This window comes from Zeus faber (assembly GCF_960531495.2).
Source record: "Zeus faber genome assembly, chromosome: 8".
NCBI lineage: Eukaryota > Metazoa > Chordata > Actinopteri > Zeiformes > Zeidae > Zeus > Zeus faber.
Genome location: NC_137195.1, coordinates 6,694,039 through 6,721,190, shown reverse-complemented (window position 1 = coordinate 6,721,190; position 27,152 = coordinate 6,694,039). Strand labels below are relative to the sequence as shown.

Below are 27,152 nucleotides of genomic sequence, written 5' to 3'. Positions count from 1 at the left end.
ATAAAAAAATTTAAAAAATCATCAATCAGCAATCAATGTATTGCACATATCTTGACACATTGCACATCAGGGATTGCGCTTTCTTTTTTTTTTTTTTTTTTTTTTTAATATAAAAAAATTGCACTTGATTATTTCACAGTTGTGTGTGTGTGTGTGTGTGTGTGTGTGTGGTCTACTGGCTGCACTCTTGGTTATACAGTCTGACAGCCGCAGGAAGGAAGGACCTGCGATAGTGCTCCTTCCTACACTTTGGGTGAAGCAGGGCTTTCCACCATGGCATGATTGTTGGTGGTTTGAGTATTTCTGTTTCGGTGTCTAGAGTTGACCCAAAATGGTGCGAAAAACAAAAAACATCCAGTGAGCGGCAGTTCTGCAGACATTAAACACCTTGTTGACGAGAGAGGTCGACGGAGAACGGGCAGACTGGTTGGAGCTGACAGAAAGGCTACGGTCACTCAGACAACCACTCTGTGCAATGCTGTTGAGCAGAAAAACATCCCAGAATGCACAACGCTTGCGACGGGTTACAACAGCAGAAGACCACGTCGGGTTCCACTTCTGTCAGCCACGAACATAAAGCTGGGTCTGCAGTGGTCACAGGCTCACCAAAACTGGACAGTTTGAAAAAACGTAGCCTGGTCCGATGAATCTCCATTTCTGCTGAGGCTCACAGATGGTAGGGTTGCCGCACTTTGGGCCCCTTAATACAAATCAATGATGGCTTGAATGCCACAGTCTATTTGAGTATTGTTGCTGACCGTGTGCGTCCCTTCATGGCCGCGCCCATCTTCTAACAGCTTCCAGCATGATAATGCGTCGCGTCACAAAGCGAAAGTCGTCTCAAACCGGTTTGATGAACATGACAATGAGTTCAGTGCCGTTCAGTTTCCTTCCCAGCAACCGGATCTGAATCCAACACAACACCTCTGGGATGTGACAGAACGGGAGATTCGCAGCATGAATGTGCAGCTGACAAATCTGCAGGAATTGTGTGATGTCATCATGTCAACATGGGGCAGTATCTCAAAGGAATGTTTCCAACATCTTGTGGAATCCACGGCAAGAAGCACTGAGGCTGTTTTAAGGGAAAAGGGCGGCCCCGCCCAGTGTTAGTATAGTGTTCCCCATAAAGTGCTCAGTGAGTGTATTGCGTAGTTAACTCAGAGCATAATACTTGTAATGCACGATGCTCTGTTTAGGTGACATGATTACCTCTGGGAATAATAATAATAATAATGTGTGTGTGTGTGTGTGTGTGCGCGTGTGACAGACCCTGTGATTGGCTGAGATCCCTTTCAGTGTCACCCTGCCTTGTGCTTGTAGTAAACTGGGATAAGCTGCAGCCGCCGGCCCCTTTGTGCCAGAGCAGGAATAAGGGTAGAGATACATTTTGTTTTGAGATTGGATGATTCATGATTTATATCATCCATTTTTTTTCCCCCGCTCATTTTTTCAGCTTATTGCCAATGTTTTTCTGTTCATATTACTTAATCATCATTCTTCTTCTTCTTCTTCTTCTTCTTCTTCTTCTTCTTCTTCTTCTTCTTCTTCTTCTTTATTATCAGAATCAGAATCAGAATCAGAAATATTTTATTAATCCCAGGGGGAAATTACTATTTTTTTTTTCAGAATCAGATAACATAATAATGGGGCCACCATTATATTATTATTATTATTATTATTATTATTAATAAATTATTATTATTAACAGTGCCTATTGTTTTTTATGTGTTCTGCTGTAACGCCTAAATTTCCCTCAGAGAACAAAGTGTCTGTCTGTCGGCCTGCCTGTTTGTCTGTCGGCCTGTCTGTCTGTCGGCCTGCCTGCCTGTCTCTCTGACCTTTTTGACATCAACTCTGAACCTCGTGTGCTATCGCGATACTGCCGAACCGCGTGACTGTCTGCGCCTGCGCAGTATCATTGTAAACCCCGCTCGGCGAGGGAGAGCACTGAAGCAGCGCAGTGGACAAGACACAATGGCGACAACGGCGACTGGAGCAGGCGGAGCGGGCTCGGGCTCGGGTTCGGGGGGTGCGGCCACGGCGCCGGCCGGCGGCACCGCGGTGGGTCGAAAGAAAGACGGGGGCCCCTCTTCGAAATTCTGGGAGAGTTCGGATACGGTGTCGCAGCTGGAGGCCGTGCGGCAGTGGGTCGGGAAGCACTACAAGAAGGTAACGTCGCCGCTCCGAGGCCCGCGTCTCCGGCACAATGGGGCCACTGGTTCGGCCCGCCGCGGTCCGCCGGGAAGCGTTGTTCGCGTCCCGCCCGTCTTATTCAACGGGTTCGGTGTTATTTGAGAGCGACCGTCCGGCCGGGAACCAACGCGACGGAAAGTTTGCGCGTCAAAACCGAGAGGATAATAACAGTGTGTGTGTGTGTGTGTGTGTGTGTGTGTAGCAGCTAGCTGTTTAGTTAGCAGTTCGCTAGCCTTTCATTCAGTAACGTTGGCGGCCGAGACGCCAGGGCATCTCCCGAGCGCTGTACACAAACTACTGTAAACAACCACCATAGACCAACACCATGTTGCACTACCATACACACATCCACATACTCCATCTTAACACCACCGCAGTGAAAACAGAGTTTACGCGGCTTAGCGGCAACCGAACGATGGTCACGTGACGCGGCTGCCCTGTCTATTATTACTCGTTTCGACGGGTTCGTGCGGCGCCGATCGACGGTGAAGCTCCGCTCCCTCCATGTGAATTAAACCCAGCGCCAAGTTGTTCCGTCCCAGCGCCAGCGCGGCGACGGACGGCGCTGGCTGCGCACCAGCCCGACAAAGCCCCTCCGTGTCGACTCAGCCGGTTTGACCGGGTGCCCGCGGGTGCTTCAGACGCCCTAAAATGCCGTCAACAGCTTGTCTTTATTTTTGTTTATTTTATTTGCTTGGGTGTCCAAAGCGCGGTGGAAGAAAATGCGTTTTATTCACTGTAGTTCCCAGGCGCTTACCTTGCTAGCTGCCCCCAAGGAAGCAGTTCATGATAACCGTTAATAGAATGCTCTACTTCATAACATAGTATACCGTGTTTCTACCATATATTTACCTCTGCCCTGTAGCAAATATATATTACTTGCCTTCTAACCTGCCTGCAATACTTCATTGAATAAGACAAAAAAAGATTTGTCTAAAAATCAACCTAAGCTTACTGTAGGTAAACATGTATTTTAAAGTATTAAATGCAACTCTCTGATACCTGCAGACACCCTGTGTAAGTAATAACGTTGCCTCATTAAAACCTTTCTTCTACTTTCAAAATTTAAGTTTATTTGGTTTTAATTTGGAAGTTATTATTTTACGGGATGTCTAAGTGGTGTTTTATTATAAACCTTGTTGATATGTTGGATATCAAGTGAACCCATATCTAATACAGCATTGTGTTTTGTCGAAATATATACTAATATTAATAATAGTACAAGTCGGAAATCACAAATTTAATATATAAGCATGTTTTTCTAATTGCGTTGTGTTGGCCAATCTGTGCCTGTATCTGAGCTTTTTCTAGGCTAGATGTGGTCTCCTTGACATCGTCCTTGTTATAAATAGACTGGTGTGCTGGCTTTTTTTTTTCTCTCCAACTTGGCCTCTTCTATTTTCACATAGGCAAGTCTTGTCACTTGTTCTCGCTCAGTGGGAAACTAGAACATTATGGCAAGCTATTTAAAAAAAAAAAAAAAAAAAAATAAAAAAAAGTGATTGTGAGTGTAAAGCAAATTGTGTGGAATAACGATTGGAAAAGCTGTCCTTCAACAGAAAGTCCTGTTTCAATCCATTTTTGGACAGTAAGCGTCCATCCTGTTGAAGTCTTGTTTTTATCTCTGTACTAAATTTTGTTTTCTTTGAACTATTCCTGCAGCATCCATGTGGCCACGGTGGCTTAAATGATGAGATAAATTAACCCGTAAATAAGAAATGAAGGATCTTTTTTGATTATAAACAGAAAAATCCAAAGCATTGACTCAAAACAAAGGTTGAAGGACACTCTTATAGAGAGACCACAAGACCTCTGAAGGTGTTCTGTGGTATCTGCACCATGTTAGCAGCGGATCCTTTAAGTCCGGGAAGTTTTGCGGTGGGGCCCCCATGGATCGGGCTTGTTGTTCCAGAACATCCCACAGATGCTCCATCGGACCCTAACCCCGACCATCCACATGTTGTAGAAGAAAATGTGATTCATCAGACCAGGCCACCTTCTTCCATTGCTCCATGGTCCAGTTCTGATGCACACCTGCCCATTGTAGGCGCTTTTGGAGGTGGAGAGGGGTCAGCATGGGCACTCTGACTAGTCTGCAGCTATACAGCCCCATACGCAGCAAGCTGCGATGCACTGTCTTCCGACACCTTTCTATCATAGCAGTGTTAACTTTTTTTAACCAGTCGTCTCGCCATCACAATGTGGTCCTTGTCAAAGTTGCTCAGATCCTTACGCTTGCCCATTTTTCCTGCTTCCAACACATCAACTTCAAGAACTGACTGTTCACTTGCTGCCTAATATATCCCACCCTGTGACAGGTGCCATTGGAACCAGATGAGCCATGATATTCACACCACCTTGTCAGTTGTTTTAATGTTGTGGCTAATGCTGTTGTCTCTGTCTGCTCCCGCAGTATGTCCAGAACGACTCTCCCTCAAGTAAGTCCCTGGCTGGTCTGGTGGTCCAGTTGCTGCAGTTCCAGGAAGATGCCTTCGGTCGCAGGGTCAACAACCCCGCCCTCACCAAGCTACCTGTGAGTACCGCGCAGCTGATGCACGCACTAATATGCAGACACATACTAGTTCGTAGAGATGTACTTTCTTAAAACGCTGTACTCACCAAAGGACCTTTCTTTACAACAATGGGGGTGGGGTATGCAGATACAACCATAGCTTCACCAAGTAACGTGTGCACATAGAGTAAATGGATACACACACTGGCCTCTCTTAGGTCTCGAGAAAACCTCTCCTGTCTTATTTGTATTTATTTATTTTTTAAATCATAGCACGTTGTTATTACATGTATTTCACACACAAATGTCACTTGTCGTGCATTAAGCATCTTCATTTCCCTCCCCTGTTCCCAGACGAAGAGTTTCATGGATTTCAAGGCGGGTGGCGCTCTCTGTCACATCCTGGGGTCAGTCTACAAATTCAAGAGCGAGCAGGGCTGGTAAGTAGACGTGTGGGCCTGGCCGTGCTTCTAATGTGAAAACATCACGTATTGGAAAGAATAATATGAAACTGAAATATATATTAAAAAAATATATATAAAGACACCGGTTGCGAACAATGATAATATTAGAGAAAATGGTTCTAATCTGAAGCGGGTTTTCAAAGAAATTACTGTTTTATCCTGCTACACTCCTGCTACACTTTTTTTGCAAGAATAATTTACTGTGCAGAAAGTATATCCTGATCACAAAAGTTGCATATTCGGTGTGGTGGGGGAGTCAAATACAAATTAGTTTTTAGTACCAGAGTAATAAAATCAATGAAATGAATAAAGCCGTTGTTCTTTGTTACGGTTTGTGTTTCCAATGGAGACATTGCAGAGCAACAAAGCTGGAATCAGCACCAGGAAGTCCTGAAGAAAAACTAGTGATGACACCAAATGACATGTGTATGCGGCAGTTATTACTTCAGACATATACCTGCGTTCTTGGCCACACGGGCACGCACTGATGGAGGATTTTGATGTGTTTGAGTTTTCTAGATGTTTTTTTTTTTTTCTTGCTGCTCTGTTCATGTATGTACATAAGCAGCTGTTACAGCTACGTAGCGAGTATCATTTTCATTAGCAGCTATCCACTGTTTGTTTGACGTATCAATAAACATGTTCTACCATTGGGGGAAAACAAGGTTGGTTGCAAAATGCATGGATGCCTTAAATGTATTTGATGTGTCCTTTTAACTCCAGGCGTAGGTTTGACCTCCAGAACCCCTCCAGGATGGACCGCAACGTGGAGATGTTCCTCAACGTAGAGAAGTCCTTGGTCCAGGTAGGACTGTTGTCTGCCGGATCATCGGTTATATCTGAATGTGATTTATTGATCACGTTACAGATTATGTTTTGTTGGAGGTGTTTTTCGCAAGCATGTAATTCAAAGACCATGCTTTTGCCGTGTTGACCAGTCTCATTAATTATGTTTGTAACATCTGTGTAATTACACAGATGTGCTAGTGCATGCCCATTCAAAATGTAAGACTTTCAAAGACATTTTAATGGCATAGTTTTACAAAATGTCTACGATTCGGTCCTGTGTTCCACAATGGAAGTTGAAGTGGCCTGTTAAAGTCATCCACCGGGGAAAGACCCTCTTTATGACTCTGAATTTTGCGCCGCACCCTGAAAGTCGACAAGTCGAGCCATCAGTCGGAAACTCGTCAGTTGACTAAGATTCTTCAAGTCGAGCGGGCGTTGTTTTCGTTTTTAGTTTTTTCTCAGTCAGTGTGCGTTACAATAACAGGATAAAACAGATAAAGTCTTACCAAATGCCAAGGGATAACATTTCAATGAGAAATCATAAATATAGTTTTATGTGTCCGCACACGGACGCAAACATGGCTCTCCGTGCACCCCGTTTGCAGAGAGCAAAACCCCCGTTTTAGCAAAACCTCCGAATTAAACAACTTAAAACAGAGTGGGTGCGGGGCACAGAGGAAAGGGGTACGGCTAGTTAGGATTATTTCCTACGCATAATGCATGGAAATGGCGTGATCGGGGGCGAGAGTCACGGAGGAATTGTCCCCATTACGCACGGTTTCGTTCCATGCGGTTCCATACGTGCTTGTATAAAAAAATAGTCTACATCTATAATAAAAGCACTGTTTCGGCATGCCGATCGCGGGCACCTCGTCGCTTGCGCAAGCATCGTTGGTACCGTTGGGAGAGGGAGACAGGTGTGCAAAATCACTCCCCGGTCGCTTGCACTAAATACAATGCTGCACGTCCTCGGGTTCCCAGCAATGAACCCGCTAAGTGTGAAGTAGATCGGATGAACGGTTATATACAGGCAGACATAGAGATATACAGAGATTCCTTCCTTTTAGTTATATAATTAGATTAGATAGTTAAATTAGATTTTGAGTTTTTGACATTTTTTAAGGTTTTTAAGATTTTTCCATTACAGAATAAAAATGGGATAAATTAGTTTAATGATTGACACTGACTGGATTTCTTATTTCACCTGTTCTTTGTGCTTCCAGAACAATTGTCTGACCCGACCGACCGTCTTCTTATCGGCTGACATTGAGCAGAAACAGGCCAACAAGCTCAAAGACATCATAAAGAGACACCAGGTGAGTCCTGGCCTATTAGGTTGAGCCAGTCAATGAGGGGCTTGCTTTCTGCTGACACTCAATTGGAACCCGGTGGATGCAGTTGCCGTGGCCTTTTTATTTTAAACCATCTCATTTATCTCCTCTAGGGCTCCATCACTGAGGATAAGTCCAAGGCAACCCACCACATCTATCCTTCTCCGTCCCAGCAAGAAGATGGTAAGAACTGTATAGAAAATGTATGTGGGTTCTCTGTCAGTATACTGGAGTTCTGCTATATTCTGTACTGTATGTCCATTTACTAGTAATTATTTGTGTGTGTGTGTGTGTGTGTGTGTGTGTGTGTGTGTGTGTGTGTGTGTGTGTGTGTGTGTGTGTGTGTGTGTGTGTGTGTGTGTGTGTGTGTGTGTGTGTGTGTGTGTGTGTGTGTGTTTTTGCAGAGGAGTGGCTGCGTCCTGTCATGAAAAAGGACAAGCAGGTGCTGGTGCACTGGGGCTCTTACCCTGACAGGTGAGGTGACCACAGAGAGGACAGGATACATGGAGCTGTGGACAGGCGGGGCTGAGCAGTAAACCCATAAAACACTAGCTCTACAACAATAGATTTCAACTTAATACGGACCGGCCATGTGATTGCCGTCCTTGGGTGATAGATTGTTTTGGAAGTCTTGCGTAATGTTACGTTTTGCCCTAACCTCCGGTTGCTATTCTCTGTGTGACCAGCTACGACACCTGGGTGCCCATCAGTGAGGTGGACGGAGACACAGAGGACCCACCCAACACAGAGAAGCCTTGGAAGGTCAGAAGCGGGCAACCAGCTTTCACCATAAAATGTCACCACACTGACCTTCACAGCCCCCCCCTAACTTTTAGAAGTGGTTGCCAGTTGGTTGGCAACTTTGCATCAGATTTTGCTTGATTAACAAAATGGTTGCCGAATTGTAATAATTTTATAATTGAAGGATAATCATTCTATATAATTATAACCCATATTTCATTATTAAGAGAGTGGTATTGACAAAGGGGAAACATATTAATCAACAGAAATCGCTGGTTGCCTGGGCAACCGTTAATGTTGAGCCCTGCTTAAAAAGTTGCCCTGATTGTTAAAATTTTCAGCCTCCTTAAAATAGTGTAACTTGGACAACATTGACTCTTGGCGTTGACAGGAAACCTTCATCTGCCGTGGGTCATCGGGATGGTGGAATCTCTGATTCCTTATTGTCTTTCCTCGGCTTTCGCTCGTTTCTCAGGTTCAGGCTAAGTGGGTGCTGGACACGGACGCCTTCAACGAGTGGATGAACGAGGAGGATTACGAGGTTGACGAGAACAAGAAGCCAGTCAGCTTCCGCCAGAGGATCTTCCCCCGAGAGGAAGAGGTAGAGTGTGTGAGTGTGTGAGTGTGTGAGTGTGTGAGTGTGTGAGTGTGTGAGTGTGTGAGTGTGTGAGTGTGTGAGTGTGTCACGACACGGGCTTCCTTCGTCACTGGAAAAACTACGCCACACCGGGGTGGGTGGGGGGTGTATCATTTGCAAAACATGTGTCGGAACCCTGTATTTTTGGTATGTTTTGCAATGCATGTTTGCCTGGCAGACCTGTTGTGCACTTGTTTGGTGAATGGCTTATGCTTTATGTTGCTAAGCACTGTGTACTGTAGTTTTCTTCCTTTGTCAGTCTGTCTCTGTGACCCACCCTTTCCACACTCTCGCTCTCTCCTTCCTTGTTCCACGACTCCTGCACAAATGGGCCTTTTCAATTTAAACCGGTTCTTTAAAAACTGATCAAAGTTTGTGAAATTATGAATTAACCTTCACGTTATCTGCAGTCGTGCCTCGTCTTTGACTTTTAACTTGTGTTAAAATACATGGCGCCGCAGAGCGATAATTTTTCATTGTAGTAAGTAAGTAAGTAAGTCAGTCAGTCACCACGTCGTCAGAGAGTGGTTGTAATGTGCAAGATGTCCTGGTGCAGAATGTCCTTCTCTCCCTCACCGCCACATCCCTCCCTCACTCCTTCCTTGCCTCCCTCCCTCCCTGCCTGGCATGAGGGCTCGGCAATATATAGTATTTTCTGATAGATATAAAATGTATTTATTTAACAAATAACACGTACCATGTGAGATTAGGTCAAAAGTATTATCTATATATTATTATTATATACCTATTTTTGAGCATAGTTCGAAGTAAAATAATGCTAATTATTTATTACAATAGATTTGGATATGTAAATTTTCACATTTATTATGACTGTCTGAAAATACGTTTAATTATAAAACTTGTAGTTGAAGGGATCTGTATTACATAAAGGGGAAAAAATCGAGGGTTATTCTGAATATAGCCAATAATGGTAATAGTCTTACAGTTTTATAATATTTCAGTTTTGGGTCATCAATTTCAACTGATCTAAAGTCTCTTTTTTGGAGCCATATTGCCCTGCCCGCCCTGCCCTGCCTTCCTCATGTGTCAGACCGTTTCATCCTCTCATTCTGCGGCTCTTTCTCTCATCCTCCATCCCTCGCTCCCTGTGCCACGCGGGGTTTGACTGATCAGTCTTCCCGTACGCCCGATCGCAAGGAGCGCAAGGCCAACTCCGCTGGCAAGAAGAGGAGGCGCTCGCCGTCGCCCCCCAGCACCCCTGCCGAGTCCCGCAAAAAGGGAGGCAAGAAAGGGTAAGAAGGCCTCTCCTCCATCTGTTCCGTCATGAAGCTCCTCCATTTCCCAAAATGCTAACAAATTTCCATGAAGTGTAAGGAAACCTGAATTTAAAGAACATGCCTGAAATTAGTTTTTCACTTTGCTTTAAAAGATGTTTGACATTTGCGCGGGGGGTGTGAAATGAATTAAACTTTTTTTTTTTTTTTAACAAATATATGCAAATCATTTGCTTCTGAAAATTGTTTGATTCCATATTGTTTTTGATAAAACTAATACTCTTTGATTGGTGAATGCATCTTGTAATGGTTTTTGCCCTGATAGCCCGGTCTCCTTAAAGGGGTGTCCCTCTTAAGCGCCCTGCTCAAGGTTTAATATTTATTTTAACTTTAGGGAGTTTCTGCTTCTCTGAGGGCTGGCAGATGCCATCAATGACCAATTATAATATAGCCGCGTAGCTTGTAAAATGAATACTTTCTTATATAATTTTTTTATTGACCTAAACTTCAGTCGCTCACTTCCTGACCTTTGCCGCCCCCCCCCCCCACACACACACACACACACACACACATCAGAAATCCCGGCCCTCACTGGAAGCGACGCAGCCACCGAGGGGAAGAGGACGACACTGAGGAGGATGTGAGCAAGGACATGGACGACTCCTCGGCTGCTGCCGGCACGGACGAGGGTGGCGTGACCAAGAACGGTACGAGCAGCGGTGGAGAGGAGGGTGTCTCTCTAACCACCATCTTTACGCCGTGCTGTTGTTCAGGAAGGGTTGGATTTTGTTTTAAGAGTTAAACGCGACATGTTTATTTATTTTGGGTGCTAATTCCCAAAGGCCAACCCTAATGCATGCCTCTATTATATAAATTAATTTCACACTACCTGACTGCTCTCCCCTTCTATCACATGCAACTGATTTACATGGATAATAGGGGTGTTACGATTCTCCAAATCCACAATTTGACTTTCGTTTTTGAGCTCACTTCGATTAAACTTTTTTTTCCAAATTTTTTCAGCGCGGGCGGCTAGGCCATTGTTAGACGATCGAGTCTTGATTTGTAAAGAAAAACACTTGTTTCTCAATAAGTGCGTTTTAATTGAATATTAAAAATTATAAATAATTACAAAAATAAACACACCTGAACATTTAATAACTTTAACAAAAATAGACTTTAGAATAATAAACAATAACTTACTCATTACACTACTTTTAAGTTACTCACCAAAATAAGCACAAAAAAACGGATGCTATTTTTACCAGAGGGGAACGTTGGTAGTAAAAGGCAAATTACTACTTGACACTCGCGCGTCTCCGCCGACGCAGACTTCTCACTCAGCGGGAATATTTCTCTCTAGTGTGTGTTCACTGTGCAACAAATGGGATGAAATCATATTGAACTTTATTATCATATAAATATATATCTTTTTTTGTAGTTTTCAAATTCTATTTGAATTTGGTTCCTGCAGCCCTAGTGCCAGGTGGTTGGGTGCAGTGTGCGTTGAGGGACGCGGTGCAGCGGACTCCTCCGCGCCGCCGACCGCAGCTCCCCCAACTCTGGACTTAACTTCATGAAGGTCGGTTCGGAGCCGGGGGAGCCACAGTTGACACCCCCCCAGCACACGCTGCATTTGTTTACCGGCGGATCTTGACCATCCCAATATGGCGACCATGTTGGACATTACTACCAACAAAAATACTGGGAGAATCACCAAGTTCCAAATCAAAAGATTATTTTGATCGATTTTCAAATATGAATCCTAACACCCCTAATGCATACAGACATGCACACCCATTCCACCTCAGTGTGTGGGGTTTTTTTTTTTTTTTTTGTTTTTTTTTTCTCTCCCTGTTGTTAAACTCCAATGAGTGAGTGCTCACTAAATCATTGGATCAACTTGAAGATGTGTTACACATATTTATTTAGTTCCCGGTCGTATGGTGTCAGTTCTAAGTTAAGAAAACATAAAAACAGTTTAACAAATTAAAACAAATGTCAATTTTATTTTGGTACGGTGAGTTTTGCTAAACAGCCGGAGGGGTGTTCTTTTACCAACCAAATCATGCTCTTCCTTGATTCACTTGAAAATATTTTTGAAAATATACCAGTTGGCAGTCACCCCCAGCAATTGGACACAGAAAGGCAAGGAAAAGCACCCGTCTACTTTCTATTTTTGCATCGTTTTGTCTCAGATGACGCCTCTGTGCCAGAGGCCAAACAAGTCTGTTATCGTCTTTCCTTTCTACTCCTTGCTCTCCTCCTCTGCCTTCTTTTTTCTTTCTACGTCCATCAGTAGGCAATTTAACAAATTCCGCTTCAAGCACTGCGGTTAAGAGGGAGAGTATCGGTGCTTCTGCTTTTTTTTTTTTTTTTTTTTTTTTTTCCCCCTCCCTCCATGTTTATGGTTTATCTGTCTAGCTTTGTATTGATCACATAAATTATTAAGTGGTACAAGTTTTTATTCTTTTTTTTTTTTTTCTTCCAAAGCTTGGGTTAAATTGAATCCATTCTTCTTTTTGTTTTCCCATCAGATGACATGGAGGACGACTCTGTGCTGTCTGGTGGCAAGGTAGGGTGATTGATATTTTCGTTTGTTGGTTACAAACCATGCATGAAGGAAGGCATGGGGTCTCATTTAAAGTACCCACAATCCCTAGTCCATAGAAACACAACATACACTCCCAACCTGCTGCTGATGAGCAAAATGTTCACAGATACACGCACGCACACGCGCACACACACACACACACACACACACACACACACACACACACACACACACACACACACATTAAACCAAGCCACCAGCTGTTCCTCAATAAAACTTGCACATCATTTGAGTTTGAGTCCTGCACCATAAACACTTTACATTTACACACCAATACCCTTGTATTCACGAAGGCTAAAATTAACCTCCTGGATTAGGTTTATTGCCCCACGAGGAACAGAAGAGTTTTCCCTTAATTGCCGTACTTCCTGATTCTGCCTTTTTTTTTTTCTTCTTTTTTTTTTTTTTATCCCATAATTACAAGACTTTTAACGCACATCGTAGCTTTTCATTGCCACCTGTATTGACTCAGCCATCCTTTCCGTCTCCCACTGCAGGAGGATGAGGAACAGAGCAAGGCGGAGATCAACAGGCTGATGGACTCGGAGGACAACGTGACGGAGCAGACTCACCACATCATCATCCCCAGCTATGCCGCCTGGTTCGACTACAACTGGTAAGAACATAAAGGTTTAAAAAGAAATTAAGAATTTTGCCAATTTTTGGGCAAAATTTGTCCTTTCTTTAGTTTTTCTTTAGATTTGACTCAACTTTTTTGTTTGTTGTGAAGCTTCTTTTCTTATCAGCTGTTTTTTTGCTAAAATTGCTTAAACAGACTGATCAGGGATCTGTGCTCCTTTCTCTTTCAGTATTCATGAGATTGAGAGACGAGCCCTACCGGAGTTCTTCAACGGGAAAAATAAGTCAAAATCTCCAGAGATGTAAGTCTGGACAACACACACATCTGAACTCCAGGGGTAGAAAGTCAACAACCAATCTCCTAGGTTTTTCATCTTTATATAATCCTCTGCCTGAGTGACTGCAGCTTTTGTCTCATAAAAATAGCAGTTTGAGAATTTTAAGATGCATCAGTTGCGTTGATTCAGGGTTTATTATTATATTTTTTAAATTAATTATTATTTTTTCTCCCTCCCTGACATTCCGATCAGATACTTGGCCTACCGGAACTTCATGATCGACACGTACCGGCTGAACCCGCAGGAGTACCTCACGTCTACTTCCTGCCGCCGCAACCTAACGGGGGACGTCTGCGCGGTAATGAGGTGAGTCGAGTGGGGAGCGATCTGAAAACCAGAGCTAAGGTTTAGAAACTGAACCGACTAGTCAGTAAACCGTCAATATTGATGAAAATACAAAAAAGGAACGGCACCCTCCGATGAAAATATATCCCCACCACTTCAAGTGACCCAAGAAAGACAAATCAATTAAAGGCGTAGCTTTGGGGAAATAAATTGACCGTCTTGGAGCAAAATGAGTGTAAACCCAGATGTGAGGGGGGAGGAATATCGTTTCAAATTGAATTCTGTGACTTGTAGTGTGATCCACACAACACATACAATCTTGTGCATTGATACTTTGACAATTTTAATGAAGAAAAGCATTGTAAACTCTGGATTGTTGATCTTCATACAGTCATTAAGGACCCCTGCCCCGCCTCTCTCTCTTTCTCTCTCTCACCCCACAGAGTGCATGCGTTCCTGGAGCAGTGGGGCTTAGTGAACTACCAGGTGGACTCTGAGAGTCGCCCCCTGCCCATGGGCCCCCCTCCCACCCCCCACTTCAACGTGCTTGCAGACACTCCTTCAGGCCTCATGCCTCTCCACCATCGACCCGGACAGGTGACACCATATCAGTGTTGTCTTTAAGGCAGTACAGTCAAGCAGTGCCGTTTTCCGAGCTTCACAGACGGTTCTAGCTGCTGTTGTGGAAGCCTTGAAGTAAACCCTGTTCTGTTTGCTTCAGATTCCCCCGGTTCAGCCAGTGATGAACTTCCCAGACAAGAACAAAGACAAACCGACTGACCTCCAGAACTTTGGACTGCGCCCTGACCTGTACGCCAAGAAGAACTCCAAGGTTAATACGCCAGTCCACCTGCACGACATGTTTTACGACCTCAGGTTTGGGTATCGCCCTCCCCAAGGGCACCTGTGTTCTTTTCAGCGGTCTATATACTTTTCTGAAAAGTCTTAAAGCCAAAATAGTTTTAACTTCCTGATATTTGAACATGACATTATTATTATTATTATTATTATTATTATATAATCACACTTAAAGGGGTGTTTCAGTTTAGTACAGCGCATGTTGTTTATAGCAACAGGTTGTGTATATGAGATTGTGTGGGGGACTGCGTGCTAAGTTTTGTTTGTTGTCGTCTGATAACAGTAGTGCTGTTGAGTATGAAGAGGCCTTTTCTTGTGTGAGTGTTGATGTGAATTTTGCGTTTTCGGTACAGATTAAGGGGGCAACGTCCACCAGGGACTGGACTGAACAGGAGACCCTACTACTGCTGGAGGTGAGCGTCAACACATGGAATCGGGGGGAGAGAGAAAAAGACACAGAATGGAATCTTTTTTTTTTTGAGTTGATTAAACGTAAAAGTCTGTTCTAAGTTAGGAGGGTTAATTTTTACACTGTAAAACCATATAATTGATAGGTTAGTACATTTATTTGAAAGTCTGGATTAAAAAATAAATGGAACCTATAACAGCTTTTCAAACAGTATGAAGGGTGCAGTAAAGTGCAGTGCAGCTACTCTCTCAATACTATATAAATAAATAAAAAATGTCATGCCAATCAATCATGTTGGACAGGTTGAAAAAATAAGGTTTGGGTTCAAATTAAAAACATACCAGAGTTGTCCTTTGAGTAGTTGTACCCGTTGAGGAAATTTCAAAGCGACACTTTTTAGCATGAAATGCAAAGCAATTTAAGTGGACCAATCACAGTTCTTGTGGTTGGCCTATGTGCGGCTTCCATCTCTACAAGACCATCGGTATCATTGTTCTTCTGAATTGTCCTTGAGCACTAATTACTCTAAGGTTTATGCAGGTTTCCAGTTCAACCCCAAGATCCTATTAAAAATGTATAACCTCTGCCAGGCTCTGGAGATGTACAAGGACGACTGGAACAAGGTCTCGGAGCACGTGGGCTCGCGCACCCAGGACGAGTGCATCCTCCACTTCCTGCGGCTGCCCATCGAAGACCCCTACCTGGAGAGCACAGAGGCCTCGCTTGGGCCACTGGCCTACCAGCCTGTGCCCTTCAGCCAGTCCGGGAACCCCGTCATGAGCACCGTGGCCTTCCTGGCCTCGGTGGTTGACCCCCGGGTGGCCTCCGCTGCAGCCAAGGCAGCTCTGGGTGAGGAGAATTGATCTTTTTATTTTATTTTTTTTCGTATTCAGAATATCGACATACTGTACAAGGGTGTGGTAATCTGTGTTTCTGAGATATTCACAGTTTAATCATAATCTCCAAAGTTTTACCCCACACTTAGTTAATTCAGCCAGCTCCCAGAATGCAAATGGGGTTGGCGGACAAATAAAGCCTCATGGTTACTTAACATAATAGTGAATGGCCCAATCACGAACAGCTCAACAACTAACAACTAATTTTGTTTTTAAAGAAGCTTTTATTTAACAGTAAGAATACACATGTTTTATAAAAGTGGAATTATTTTATGTTATTTTAAATCACCAACCTCAACGGACTTCATCACATCATCAACTTCTTCTGTTGTAACAACAACAGACCGAGGCCGACAACAACATCGTCGGCCTCCTCGGGTGGTTCTTGAAAATATTCCATTTCATCATCGCATTAAGTTTGAAATCCGCTGTTTGAAATGTTCTCCAAGTCCGGGATAATATCAGATTCAGCGTCGTTGTCGTTCTCCGGGTCGCTGTGGGAGAACTGACTATCATCGTGGAAAATGAAGTCCAGTAGGCGCTGCTACCACTGACTTGGATCTATCGCACTGGTCAGATTAAGGCCCGCGATATGATTTAGATCTTCCTCCATCCGCCTTCGTAATCCATAACAACACAAAGTTTTCACAGACAAGTGAAACCGGATCCTCGTCTTGTTTACGGAAGTGACGTCAATGACACGCCCCCTCCACAACAGTGGCTCCGTGTGTGTAAAAGTAGTACGATTTAAAGGTTGAATTCTATCAAAACGGTTTCACATTGTGATTTCACATCACATGGAATATGGAGGAATGATGTTCACCTGGACGGTCGCTTTAAAGGAAACGCTCGATCTGTGTTGTTCAGTGCTGTGCAGCGTCTCACGAAGTGAACTGCGTTTCCCCATGTAGTAATATTAAACTCCACGGTTTAACATTTTCTACTATTTATAAATCAAACTCGGTTTTGAAAATATGTTGAGAGATAACAAAAAAACACAAAGGAACACGAATCTGGAAAAATCGAATTTTCCTTCAAGAAAGGTATTTTTTTTTCTTTTCTTTTTTTTTTTTCTTTTTTTTTTTCCAACTTATTTGGCTGCTCCTGACGATTATAGAAATGTGCAATATGGCGGACTTGGCTGCTGTGGGTCACTTATTTCATGAGCAAGTTAGTCTTTTAGACACTGTAAAATATTGTTTTGATGAATGCTTCACTGTTATCTCCCTAATTGGTAAAATGTAATTCACATATTCTCTGATTCAGTTAGCTTGTATATTAACTTGGCCAATACCAGTGCGGCAGCATCCCTCCTAAACCTCCCTTTCTCCCTGTCACCGTGTCCAGAGGAGTTCTCCCGGGTGCGTGAGGAGGTCCCTGCGGAGCTGGTGGAGGCCCACGTTAAGAAGGTCCAGGAGGCAGCAAGGAGCACCGGCAAGGTGGACCCAGCCTTTGGCCTGGAGAGCAGTGGCATCGCAGGCACCGCCCCCGATGAACCTGAGAAGACTGGTCAGTAGCCTCACCCCATGTTCCGTTTTTACAGCCACCTGATGGGGTGAGACAAGCTCAAAATATGAACCAGAAGAAGATTTTTTTTGAGTAGAACATCCGATCCAGTCAGTGTCTCTACTTCAACTGTTGATTTAATATGCACCAAAAGCTGACAAATTTTGGTTCTTGACATTTTCCATAGCAATTAGAAGTTTACCTGGAAAAAGTTTGAGGTGAAACAATAGATAATGTGGAGGGTTATCTATTGTTTACCCAGAAATGTATGATCAAAAAAGGGTTCCATTCCAACAGAAAGATCACATATTCTCAAAAATAACGGTTACCAAGGAAATAGGTAACACTATGCTGTCCATTTGATGTATGTTCTCTTAGTTAGTTTTATATATTTTTATGTATGTTTTTGAGGCAGCATTAATCTCAGTACTCTACCATATGGTTTGCTTGGCTTGAGTAACACAGGGCCACTAGGGGGCAGCATGGACCAATGTCATAACCTGTAGCGAACAGGCAGGGAGAGGCTTTTTCTTTCCTTTTCTATCTTTTAGCAGGTCACTAGTATGTGTGAGCGTGCACGTGAACACACATGCGCGCACATCATGGCTGCTGTGGTACTCAGTGGATTTAAAAAGTGATGGCAGATGGGGGCGAGGGGAGGGGCTACAAAACTGGGTTATCTCACTGCTGTTTCCCTTTCCCTTTCCCTCCCTTTCACTGTCTTTGTCTCTCCTACAGCCTCTGCTCTCTCTCTCTCTCTCTCTCTCTCTCTCTCTCTCTCTCTCTCTCTCTCTCTCTCTCTCTCTCTCTCTCTCTCTCTCTCTCTCTCTCTCTCTCTCTCTCTCTCTCTCTCTCTCTCTCTCTCTCTCTCTCTCTCTCTCTCTCTCTCTCTCTCTCTCTCTCTCTCTCTCTGGGCTATTATTCATGAATTAATGCATTTGAGAAATGCAGTGGCAATCAATGAGCTTAAATGTGCTCAGTGCCTTGCCTAAAGCACTCTCCAGACACACATACCATAATCAATATTCACCCACTCTGTGCTCGCACAAGTGGACCTGTGGCGTGCTTCAACACTCGGTGTGCGTGTCTGTGTGTGTGTGTGTGCGCACATAGACACACAAACATGCACACACAACTTTAAACAAATGACCAACTTCTCCCGATGGGCCCGTTCACCCCAAAAGCTTTTAAAGAACTGACGGCGTTTATCTTTATAGGTCCATTAGGCTAACACACGCTCTGTCGGTGACTCCTTGGATCACACGTATTGCATTACACAGTGATGGAATGGCGTTTCACAAGAGTCTCCCACCACGGCCTTGTGCAGATTCACGTGCGTTTAGCACTTGAAGCTGCATAGAGTGATATCTCTGCTAATAAAATATAATTGGAAGACTCAAATCAAAAGAGACTGAAGTGAAGGACTGGGGGCGATATGAGTGATTTGATACCTAGTCATGGCAGTTGTGATGTGGTTGGTTTCTTGGTGTCTGATGTGCTCTGTCGTCTATTTGCTTCTTCCAGAGACCCAAGAACCAGAGAAGATGGAGACAGATTCTGACTCTCAGCAGGGTGACAAGGTAAGTGGCAAATGGAAACAAAAAATATATATTTGAGAACTCTATTTACCAAGCCTTGGAACCAGATGAATCTGCGAGCTCATGTTTTATTTTCTCTGGCAAACGCATCTGCCCCGTTAAGACAGGCTTCCAGCCGAAGTGGTCCGGGTCGGGCCAATCACAACCGTTGATCGAATATGGGGCGGGTTTGATACAGTGACTGTACAGAGGAGTGCCGTTGAAGCATTTTCGTAAAACAACCAAGATGGCTGCCGCTGATGTGAATCCGCTATCACCGCGGTAGTAAACTAATTGGACGGTATATTTACTCTAAAAGAAAAACAAACAACTGCACTTAAAGCTTTTGTCGATCAGAAAGATGTTTGCCGTACTTCCGACAGGATTTGCAGGCTGTCGTCTGTTTATATTTTACTCCGTCGCTCAGCACTACATCATAGGTTTCGTTGCTCTGATTGGTTGTCGGTCCATCCAGTTGTGTCCAGGGACATTTTGGTCTGCACCCGTTGATAACGCCCTTTGGTAATTGAAAATGAACTGAGAGGTTCCAGACTAATTGGTCTGGCCATGTCAGGATACGGTTTACCAAGTCACTGTGTCACTTCCTGGTCTGTGTGTGTGTGAGAGCACGCTGACTTAAAGCCTCCTAACTTAACCTGACTTTGGATTAACTGTACTTGATTTTTGGCTTGCAGATTTTAGATTGTTTGCACTGTTGTTTTTTTATTATTATTTTTATTTTTTTTCCCCGCTTTATTTGTTCACTCTCTCCCTCCTTCCTCCATCTCTTTACATCTCCCATTCAGAGTTTATTTTTCGTATTCTGCCTTCCATTCTCTGGTTGAGGCACAGCCAGAGGCGCTGAGTGTAGCATAGTTATTAACATTAAGAGGAGTCATCCACGCTCCACTTGGCTTGTGTAGCTTCTGCACGCTTGTAGCCACAGTAGCATCCACTTGCTAGCAGTACACCATAATTTACACTTGTACACAGCTGCTTGCCTTTGACCTTTTTACAGCTGGGAACTATATATTTTTTTAGTTTAGTGTAACTCCTCTAAATGTTCCAATTGACTGTCAAGTCTTCGCCCTCTCAAAGTCTCTGTTGATTAAAACACGTCCTCCTTAATGACCCAAGTGCTCCGACTCAATTTCTAGGCGGAGTCGAAGGACGAGGCGGAGAAACCCAGCGAGTCGGCGGAAAAGGGCGAGAAAACAGAGGGAGTGGAGAAGGTGAAGAAGGAGAGCGGAGAGTCGTCAGAGCGCCAGGAGCCAGAGGCGGAGGGGGCGGAGAGCAAGAGCGCCGCAGCAGGTAACGGGCCGGCTGGAGTGGTTCCATTCTCTAGGTGATCTGGTGACATTGTGCTGATAATTGGGGGGTCGGCACACACTGAAGCCCAGTCTTTCCAAACAACGGCACACTTACGCTGGAGGATAGTAGCTTGGGCAGTGTCATCGTTCCTCTCCATAAACCAGCTTCAAACGCCTCATACACAATCCTTCCGTTACTGTGATTTATCCAAAATCTCTGCGCATTATTCAACACCCCGAAGGATTGTTTGTACGACGCTAGTAATGACTGTTGTATTAATTGGTTGTCATGTTGGTTGAATGTTCGATACATTATTTTTAACAACCAGTACTTAAGGTCTTTGAGTAATGCATATTAAAATATTAACAGTATATTAGGCTTGGGCGATCGTGCAAAATTCCAATTGGCAATCCTAGGGGGCAGCGATCGCCAATTCATGATTTTATGGGGAGGGCCGTCGGGGAGGGGTACGCACCAAAAAAAGGTAATGTAATGTGGCAAATGCAGTCTCCCCAGAAGTGCAGGATTTATTATTTACAAGTAAAGTATTTACACAAAAACATCTTGTTTTTACTAAATTAAGTCCCACAGCAACAGGGAGACGTCCTGTCCTGACAGTGGTGCCGTCCAGGTTTTTTTGGAACGGGACAGTCCCTTAACCAAGTTGTGTTTAAAAAAATAAATAAATAAATAATTGATAATAATAAAAGAGAAAATAAGGGTTTCACACGTGTAGGATACAAATTAAAATAAATTGATCTAAAATAAAATCACGGCACGGGAGTCGACGACCGACGCACACATCAACAAACGCTACTATAGTAATGTTAAACTGTAGAATAAGATCAAAACGCATAAACAAGAAATTGAATTTGTAATTTGCAGTCTTCAGTATATGAATTTTGAGTTGAATAGTAAATGGTTTGTACTTTTAGAGCCTTTCAGTCAGTCATGGTCATATCCAAGTGTTGTAGTATTAAGCCTGGTTGCTCAAAGCCCACTCCCCCATTCAGACAAAGAGAAGGAGGAAACCATGGAGACATCGTCCTCTGAACATGAAGAGAAGGAGGAGAAGGGCTCTGCGGACGAAGACGAGGGAGAGGAGAAGAGGAAGAAGCTGGAGGTGGACGTCGGAGGAGAGGGGAACATCGCCACCGCAGCTGCTGCTGCCCTGGCATCTGCTGCTACCAAGGCCAAGGTGAACAGATCTCGGACTGTCCAAAATAACATGTCACATGGTACAAATTACACTGATCACTAATCCTTTTTCAGTTTCAGTCAATGATCTATTGCTATTCCATTTCCATTCTTGAACATTTTTTTTAAACAGAGTACACGATAAAATAGGACTATGGCACTGTAAAAACAAGATGTATTGTAAAATCGGTACTGTGTGCCATTAAATATGATGTAGATTGATCCAAGAAAATGACTTTAGTGGGCTTCCATCGTCAGTTGCAGTAAAGTGTGAACAGCCTGAAAGATTTATTTGGATGAAGAGAATCGACGCTTCACAGCCACTTGGCTAATAAAACAGTTGTCGTAACAGTAATAAGAGTACAATATATACATATATTGTATGTGTACTCTTTAGTGGGAAAACTGAGTTTGGAATAAGGTCTACGATGTGCTCTATATAACATACTGCAGTTCTCTCTCACAAGGCTCTTCTTTGTGTTTGTGGGGTGAAAAGACTTGAAAGGAATATTTATTTTGTTTTTTTCCATGATGGAAAATACATTTTCGGGAGTTGAACCCACGGCCCAGTGGGGGGTGTCGTGAACAGTGTGTGCTTCAGGTGTCATCTCTGAATCTAAAAGCCTGTTAGCCTCTGTCGGTACCTCCCCTCACTCTTACCTCCGCCCCTCCGCCCTTCAGCACCTTGCAGCGGTGGAGGAGAGGAAGATCAAGTCCTTGGTGGCCCTGCTGGTGGAGACCCAGATGAAGAAGCTGGAGATCAAACTGAGGCACTTCGAGGAGCTGGAGACCATCATGGACCGTGAGAAGGAGGCCGTAAGTCAACGAGACGGATCCAGAACTTTATTGATCCTCAAAGGAAAATACATTTGTTGCGTGTGAGCTAGTATATAGTACAAGCTATGAACACAAAATACATACAATACAAGAGTGCGTATGATATTGTCAGATAATATTACAGTTTCCCTGTGGGAGAGAGTAAAGATGTATTGGGGGCAATTTTTCGATGTAGTGTTGAAATAGCCTCACACCTTTAGGAGCCAGGAATGGAAGGTGAAATATTTGAAATAGCAACCAGTTATTAACCATTAAATACTTATGTATACTTCTGAAATGAATTGATAGTTTTGAATCTCTGTATCAGACTGAATTTGTTAAGTTTGCGTGCGTGCAGGCGTGCGTGCGTGCGAGCGAACGAGCGGTGTTGTAAAACATGCAGAGGTCTGTGTGATATTTTGACCGACCTTGCGTCTGCACGTGTGTGTGTGTTCCTGCGGACGTCCTTCCTGTGACCTTGTGCGAGTGTGAAGCGGTGTTTGAGGTGGAGGTGTTTATTGCCTGTAACCGATGCACGAATTAAGAAAAGGCTGTGGAGCTCCGCAGTGAGACGCCAGGCAATTTTAACATTCTATAATTTAGTTATTTGTGATGTCATATTTTATTTGGAAATCAGATGTAAGAGGCTGTCTGTCGGAACACACTTGAAATGTCTCCCTCCAACCTCCATCACACAGAAGATTTGGTTACGCCAGATTTTATAGCTATAACTCTTGGTATTTCAACAATATTTTGGGGAAGAATATTGTATGTATGAGATATTACTTTCATAAGATATGACCAAGCAGTTTAAGGTATTTATAAGAACATCTAGAACAGTCTATGAAGTTCAGAAAACAGCATTACTTCACTGTAATGCAGCCTTAAAGTCAACATTTAACTACACCGATCAGCCACAACATTAAAACCACCACTAATAACCACTAATATTGTGTAGCTCCCCCTCGTTCCACCAAAACGTCCTAAGTCCTAGAAGTTGGAGGTGGGGCCCCCATGGATCGGGCTTGTTGTTCCAGCACATCCCACAGATGCTCCATCGGATCAGACCCTAACCCCGCTCATCCACATGATGACATCATCAGACCAGGCCACCTTCTTCCACTGCTCCATGGTCCAGTTCTGATGCTCACGTGTCAATTGTAGGTGTTTTCAGTGGTGGACAGGGGTTAGCATGGACACTCTGAGCGCTCCCATACACATCAAACTGTGATGCACTGTGTGTCCTATCATAGCAGCATTAACTGTTTCAACAATTTGTGCAACAGTAGCTCTGCTCTGGAATTGAACTAGACGGGCTGGACTTCACTCCCCACGTGCATCAATGAGCCCTGGGTTCCATGACCCTGTCGCCGGTTCACCGGTTTTCCTTCCTTGTACCCCTTTTGGTAGGTACTAACCACTGCATACTGGGAACAGCCCACAAGACCTGTGGTTTTGGAGATGCTCTGACCCAGTCGTCTAGCATCACAATGTGCTCCTTGTCAAAGTGGCTCAGATCCTTTACGCCGCTTCAACACATCAACTTCAAGAACTGACTGTTCACTTGCTGCCTCATACATCCCACCCCTTGACAGGTGCCAATGGAACCAGATGATCATGTTATTCACTGCACCTGTCACTGGTTTTAATGTTGTGGCTGATCTGTGTTTATCACCATATTACAATAACCAAAATCCAGGTATCTATACTTCGCAAAACAAAGCATAAAATCTCGTCCTCCCTCCAGTTGGAGCTCCAGAGGCAGCAGCTGCTGACGGAGCGACAGGCCTTCCACATGGAGCAGCTCAAGTACGCTGAGATGAAGGCGCGGCAGCAGATGGAGCAACAGGCGGCAGCAGCCGCCGCCGCCGCCGCCCAGGGTCAAGCCCCCGGCACGGGACCGGGCCCCCACCACGGACCCCCCAACATGCCTCACGGTGGACCCCCTCCACACCTCGGGGGACCACTGCCCGGCGCCACCATTCACCCCGGCTACCCACCCATGGGCCATCACCCCATGGGCCCGCACCACCCAGGACAAACAGGTGAGAGTGATGAGTATTAAGCGTAGTGTCGAAAAAAAACATGTGAAGTCACACGTTGGTTTCTGAAGACACCATTTGAAGCCTCGAGTTTGTAATTATGCTCGCTGCCATCTTGGCAGGATGGAGCCTGAACTTCCCAATTTGGGCGTCAGAGTGGAGTCGTGCGTGCGTGAGACTAGATAGTCAGAGGAAGGAAGAAAATCACTTCCTGTTTGTTTGGTCCGGCTCGGGAGAATCTGCCACAATTCAGAGGAATCAAATTCTCGCCAAAACGTGCCTCGCACAAGAACGTATTCAAACATTGGCGGCGTCGTCTTGACTGATAAGGGATGGTAAGGTCATTGATGAGCTGATCGATAAAGATAAAGAACATAATTGGTGGGAACATAATATGGCGTCGGAAAAAAAACATCAACAAATGCTGAGGACGCCCAGTCCCAGCTCTGACGTGGCTCCTGTTCCTTCAGGACCAATGGGACCGGGTCAGCTCATCCCAGGACGCATGATGCCCGGACCCCCTACTGGTGGCCCCCCGCCTGGCAGCATGCCCCCCATGATGGGCCCCCGCCATCCAGGAGCACCCAACGGCATGTGTGAGTGCCTGTGTGTGTGTGTGTGTGTGTGTGTGTGTGTGTGTGTGTGTGTGTGTGTGTGTGTGTGTGTGTGTGTGTGTGTGTGTGTGTGTGTGTGTGTGTGTGTGTGTGTGTGTGTGTGTGTGCGTGTGTGTGTGTGCGCATCCTGTTTTCTGCTCTTAACGCCTCTCCTTCCATTCCTCTTCTCCAGATCCTGTCCCACCACCCGCACAGCCTGATGGGATCCCTCCAGCACCCACGGGTCCTCCTGTGCCCCCCGCTGCACGGGTGGCTGAAAACTAACAATACACACACACACACACACACACACACACACACACACACACACACCACAAGAACTCAAATCTCTCAAGCTAAAACCCATCGATGGCCTTCACTCCTGGCTTAAGATTTCTACCCCAGCTCCCAAAATCACCATAGGCTTTGTTTATAACACACACACACACACACACACACACACACACACACACACACACACACGTGCACTCTCTTACCTTCTATTATTCACACTCAGGGCTCAATGACAAGGGTGACACAAACTTAAAAAGAAACGACACACACAACCACATACACACACGCGCGCGCACCCTTCCCTCCTTCGCACACACACACACACACACACACACACACACACACACACACACACACACCCCCCCCCTCTCAGGGCACCGCAGCGAGGGTCTTGTAGTATCAAACACTGTTTTCCAATCTGCCCGGGCTCGTTTCCGTCCCGCAGAGAATAAAATCATATTTAACGAAGTAGGAAATGAAACGAGGGGGCAGATAAGACGAGAGACTGATCTCTCACACACACACACAACACACACACAACACACACACAACACACACACCACACACACACACACACACACACACACCTACACCTACCTACCTGCAGGGCTTTCCCTATTGTAACACCAGGGGGCACTGTTCAGACCACAGTGCCACGTGGAGCAGTGTGTGTGAATAATTTAACACACATAGAACAGGTATGCATGGTCAAGCAGATGTACACACACACACACTGAGGGATTTAGATTCCCCTTGTTCTCTTGTCTTGCTGTGTATCTACCTCTTGCTCCTGCTGAAACGACACACTGTAGAGGTGTGTGTGTGTGTGTGTGTGTGTGTGTGTGTGTGTGTGTGTGTGTGTGTGTGCGTGTGTGCGTGTGTGCGTGTGTGCGTGCGTGCGTGCGTGCGTGCGTGCGTGCGTGCGTGCGTGCGTGCGTGCGTGCGAGCAGGCTTGAGTGGGCGCGCGTTTGTGTGGAACCATCCATTAACTGGTTGGCGGCCTCAAATGCCCACAAACAAAAACACACGACCAGGACGCTCTCTGTTGGCTGGCTGTGAACACACACTTATCTAAACGTGGCCAGAACACACTGGAGACACACACACACACACACACACACTCTCAGTTCTGATCCCCTGCAGCCCTGTTGAGTGCAGGGTGCAGCACGGTGGGCTCCACCTCCTGGCGGTCCAGGTGCTGATACTGTAGCCACTAGCCCCGCCCCCTCGTCCCACAACCCCCGCCCCCCACACGCTGTACCTGTCTTAACACGCCTACCTCGCTCCACCCTCCTCCACTCGGCCGTACGGACACTAACCTCCCCCGCCCCGTGGCGCGCCGCACCTCTGCCTCGTTCCGCGCCACCGCCGCCACCGCCGCCACCGCCGCACGACGACTCCTAATACGACCCCGGTTGACATTTGTATATTTAGGACGTGGACCGTTCCTGTTTCTGTACCAACACGTTAGCGTCGCGCGCGGCGCTCCCGGTGCCAGGAGGCGCGGCGTCTCCGCCCCTCCCGCTTGTTAGCGTCTCTCTGCTACCTCCTCCTCCTCCCACCTTGGCCCCTCGCTCGCTAGCTACCTCTCTTCTAGAACTCTTCCTGTCGATCTGCTCTACCTCTCCCCCGCCCGCCGCCGCCGCCGCCTTCTCTTCCTCCCGCTCGCTCACTCAGACAAAACAAACAACCACACGAACACACACACCTTGCATTCACGTCCGCTCGACGTCCCTCTCGCCTCCTCCACCTTTTGAGATCTTATCCAGGCTGTTGAATATTTCGCCATAACTGACGGGAACCCCCCCCCCCCCCCCCCCCCGGCATATATTAATACATTTTTGGCTACTTTTTTGTGTTTATGGTAATGTATTTTTAAAGAATAAACTTTGTGTAGATGGAGCTCTCTCTCTCTTTTGTTGTTTTGGAATA

At 45.1% G+C, this 27,152-nt stretch overlaps 1 protein-coding gene across 1 annotated transcript; it reads left to right on the top strand.

Moving 5' to 3' along the window:
• Window positions 1-1,977: 1,977 nt before the first annotated feature.
• Window positions 1,978-27,152, top strand: smarcc1a (SWI/SNF related BAF chromatin remodeling complex subunit C1a; the record flags this gene model as incomplete). The annotated part of the gene is made up of 27 exons (XM_080005515.1): window positions 1,978-2,172; window positions 4,610-4,729; window positions 5,063-5,148; window positions 5,896-5,977; window positions 7,185-7,277; window positions 7,406-7,475; window positions 7,697-7,766; window positions 7,979-8,054; window positions 8,509-8,634; window positions 9,805-9,923; window positions 10,482-10,612; window positions 12,443-12,480; window positions 13,017-13,135; window positions 13,329-13,400; window positions 13,629-13,742; window positions 14,165-14,318; window positions 14,443-14,553; window positions 14,933-14,992; window positions 15,579-15,837; window positions 17,232-17,393; window positions 18,915-18,970; window positions 20,125-20,278; window positions 21,292-21,476; window positions 22,157-22,291; window positions 24,039-24,336; window positions 24,804-24,929; window positions 25,120-27,152. 27 exons carry the CDS (start codon window positions 1,978-1,980, stop codon window positions 25,209-25,211), a joined length of 3,303 nt encoding a protein of 1,100 aa, XP_079861641.1. The 3' UTR covers window positions 25,212-27,152.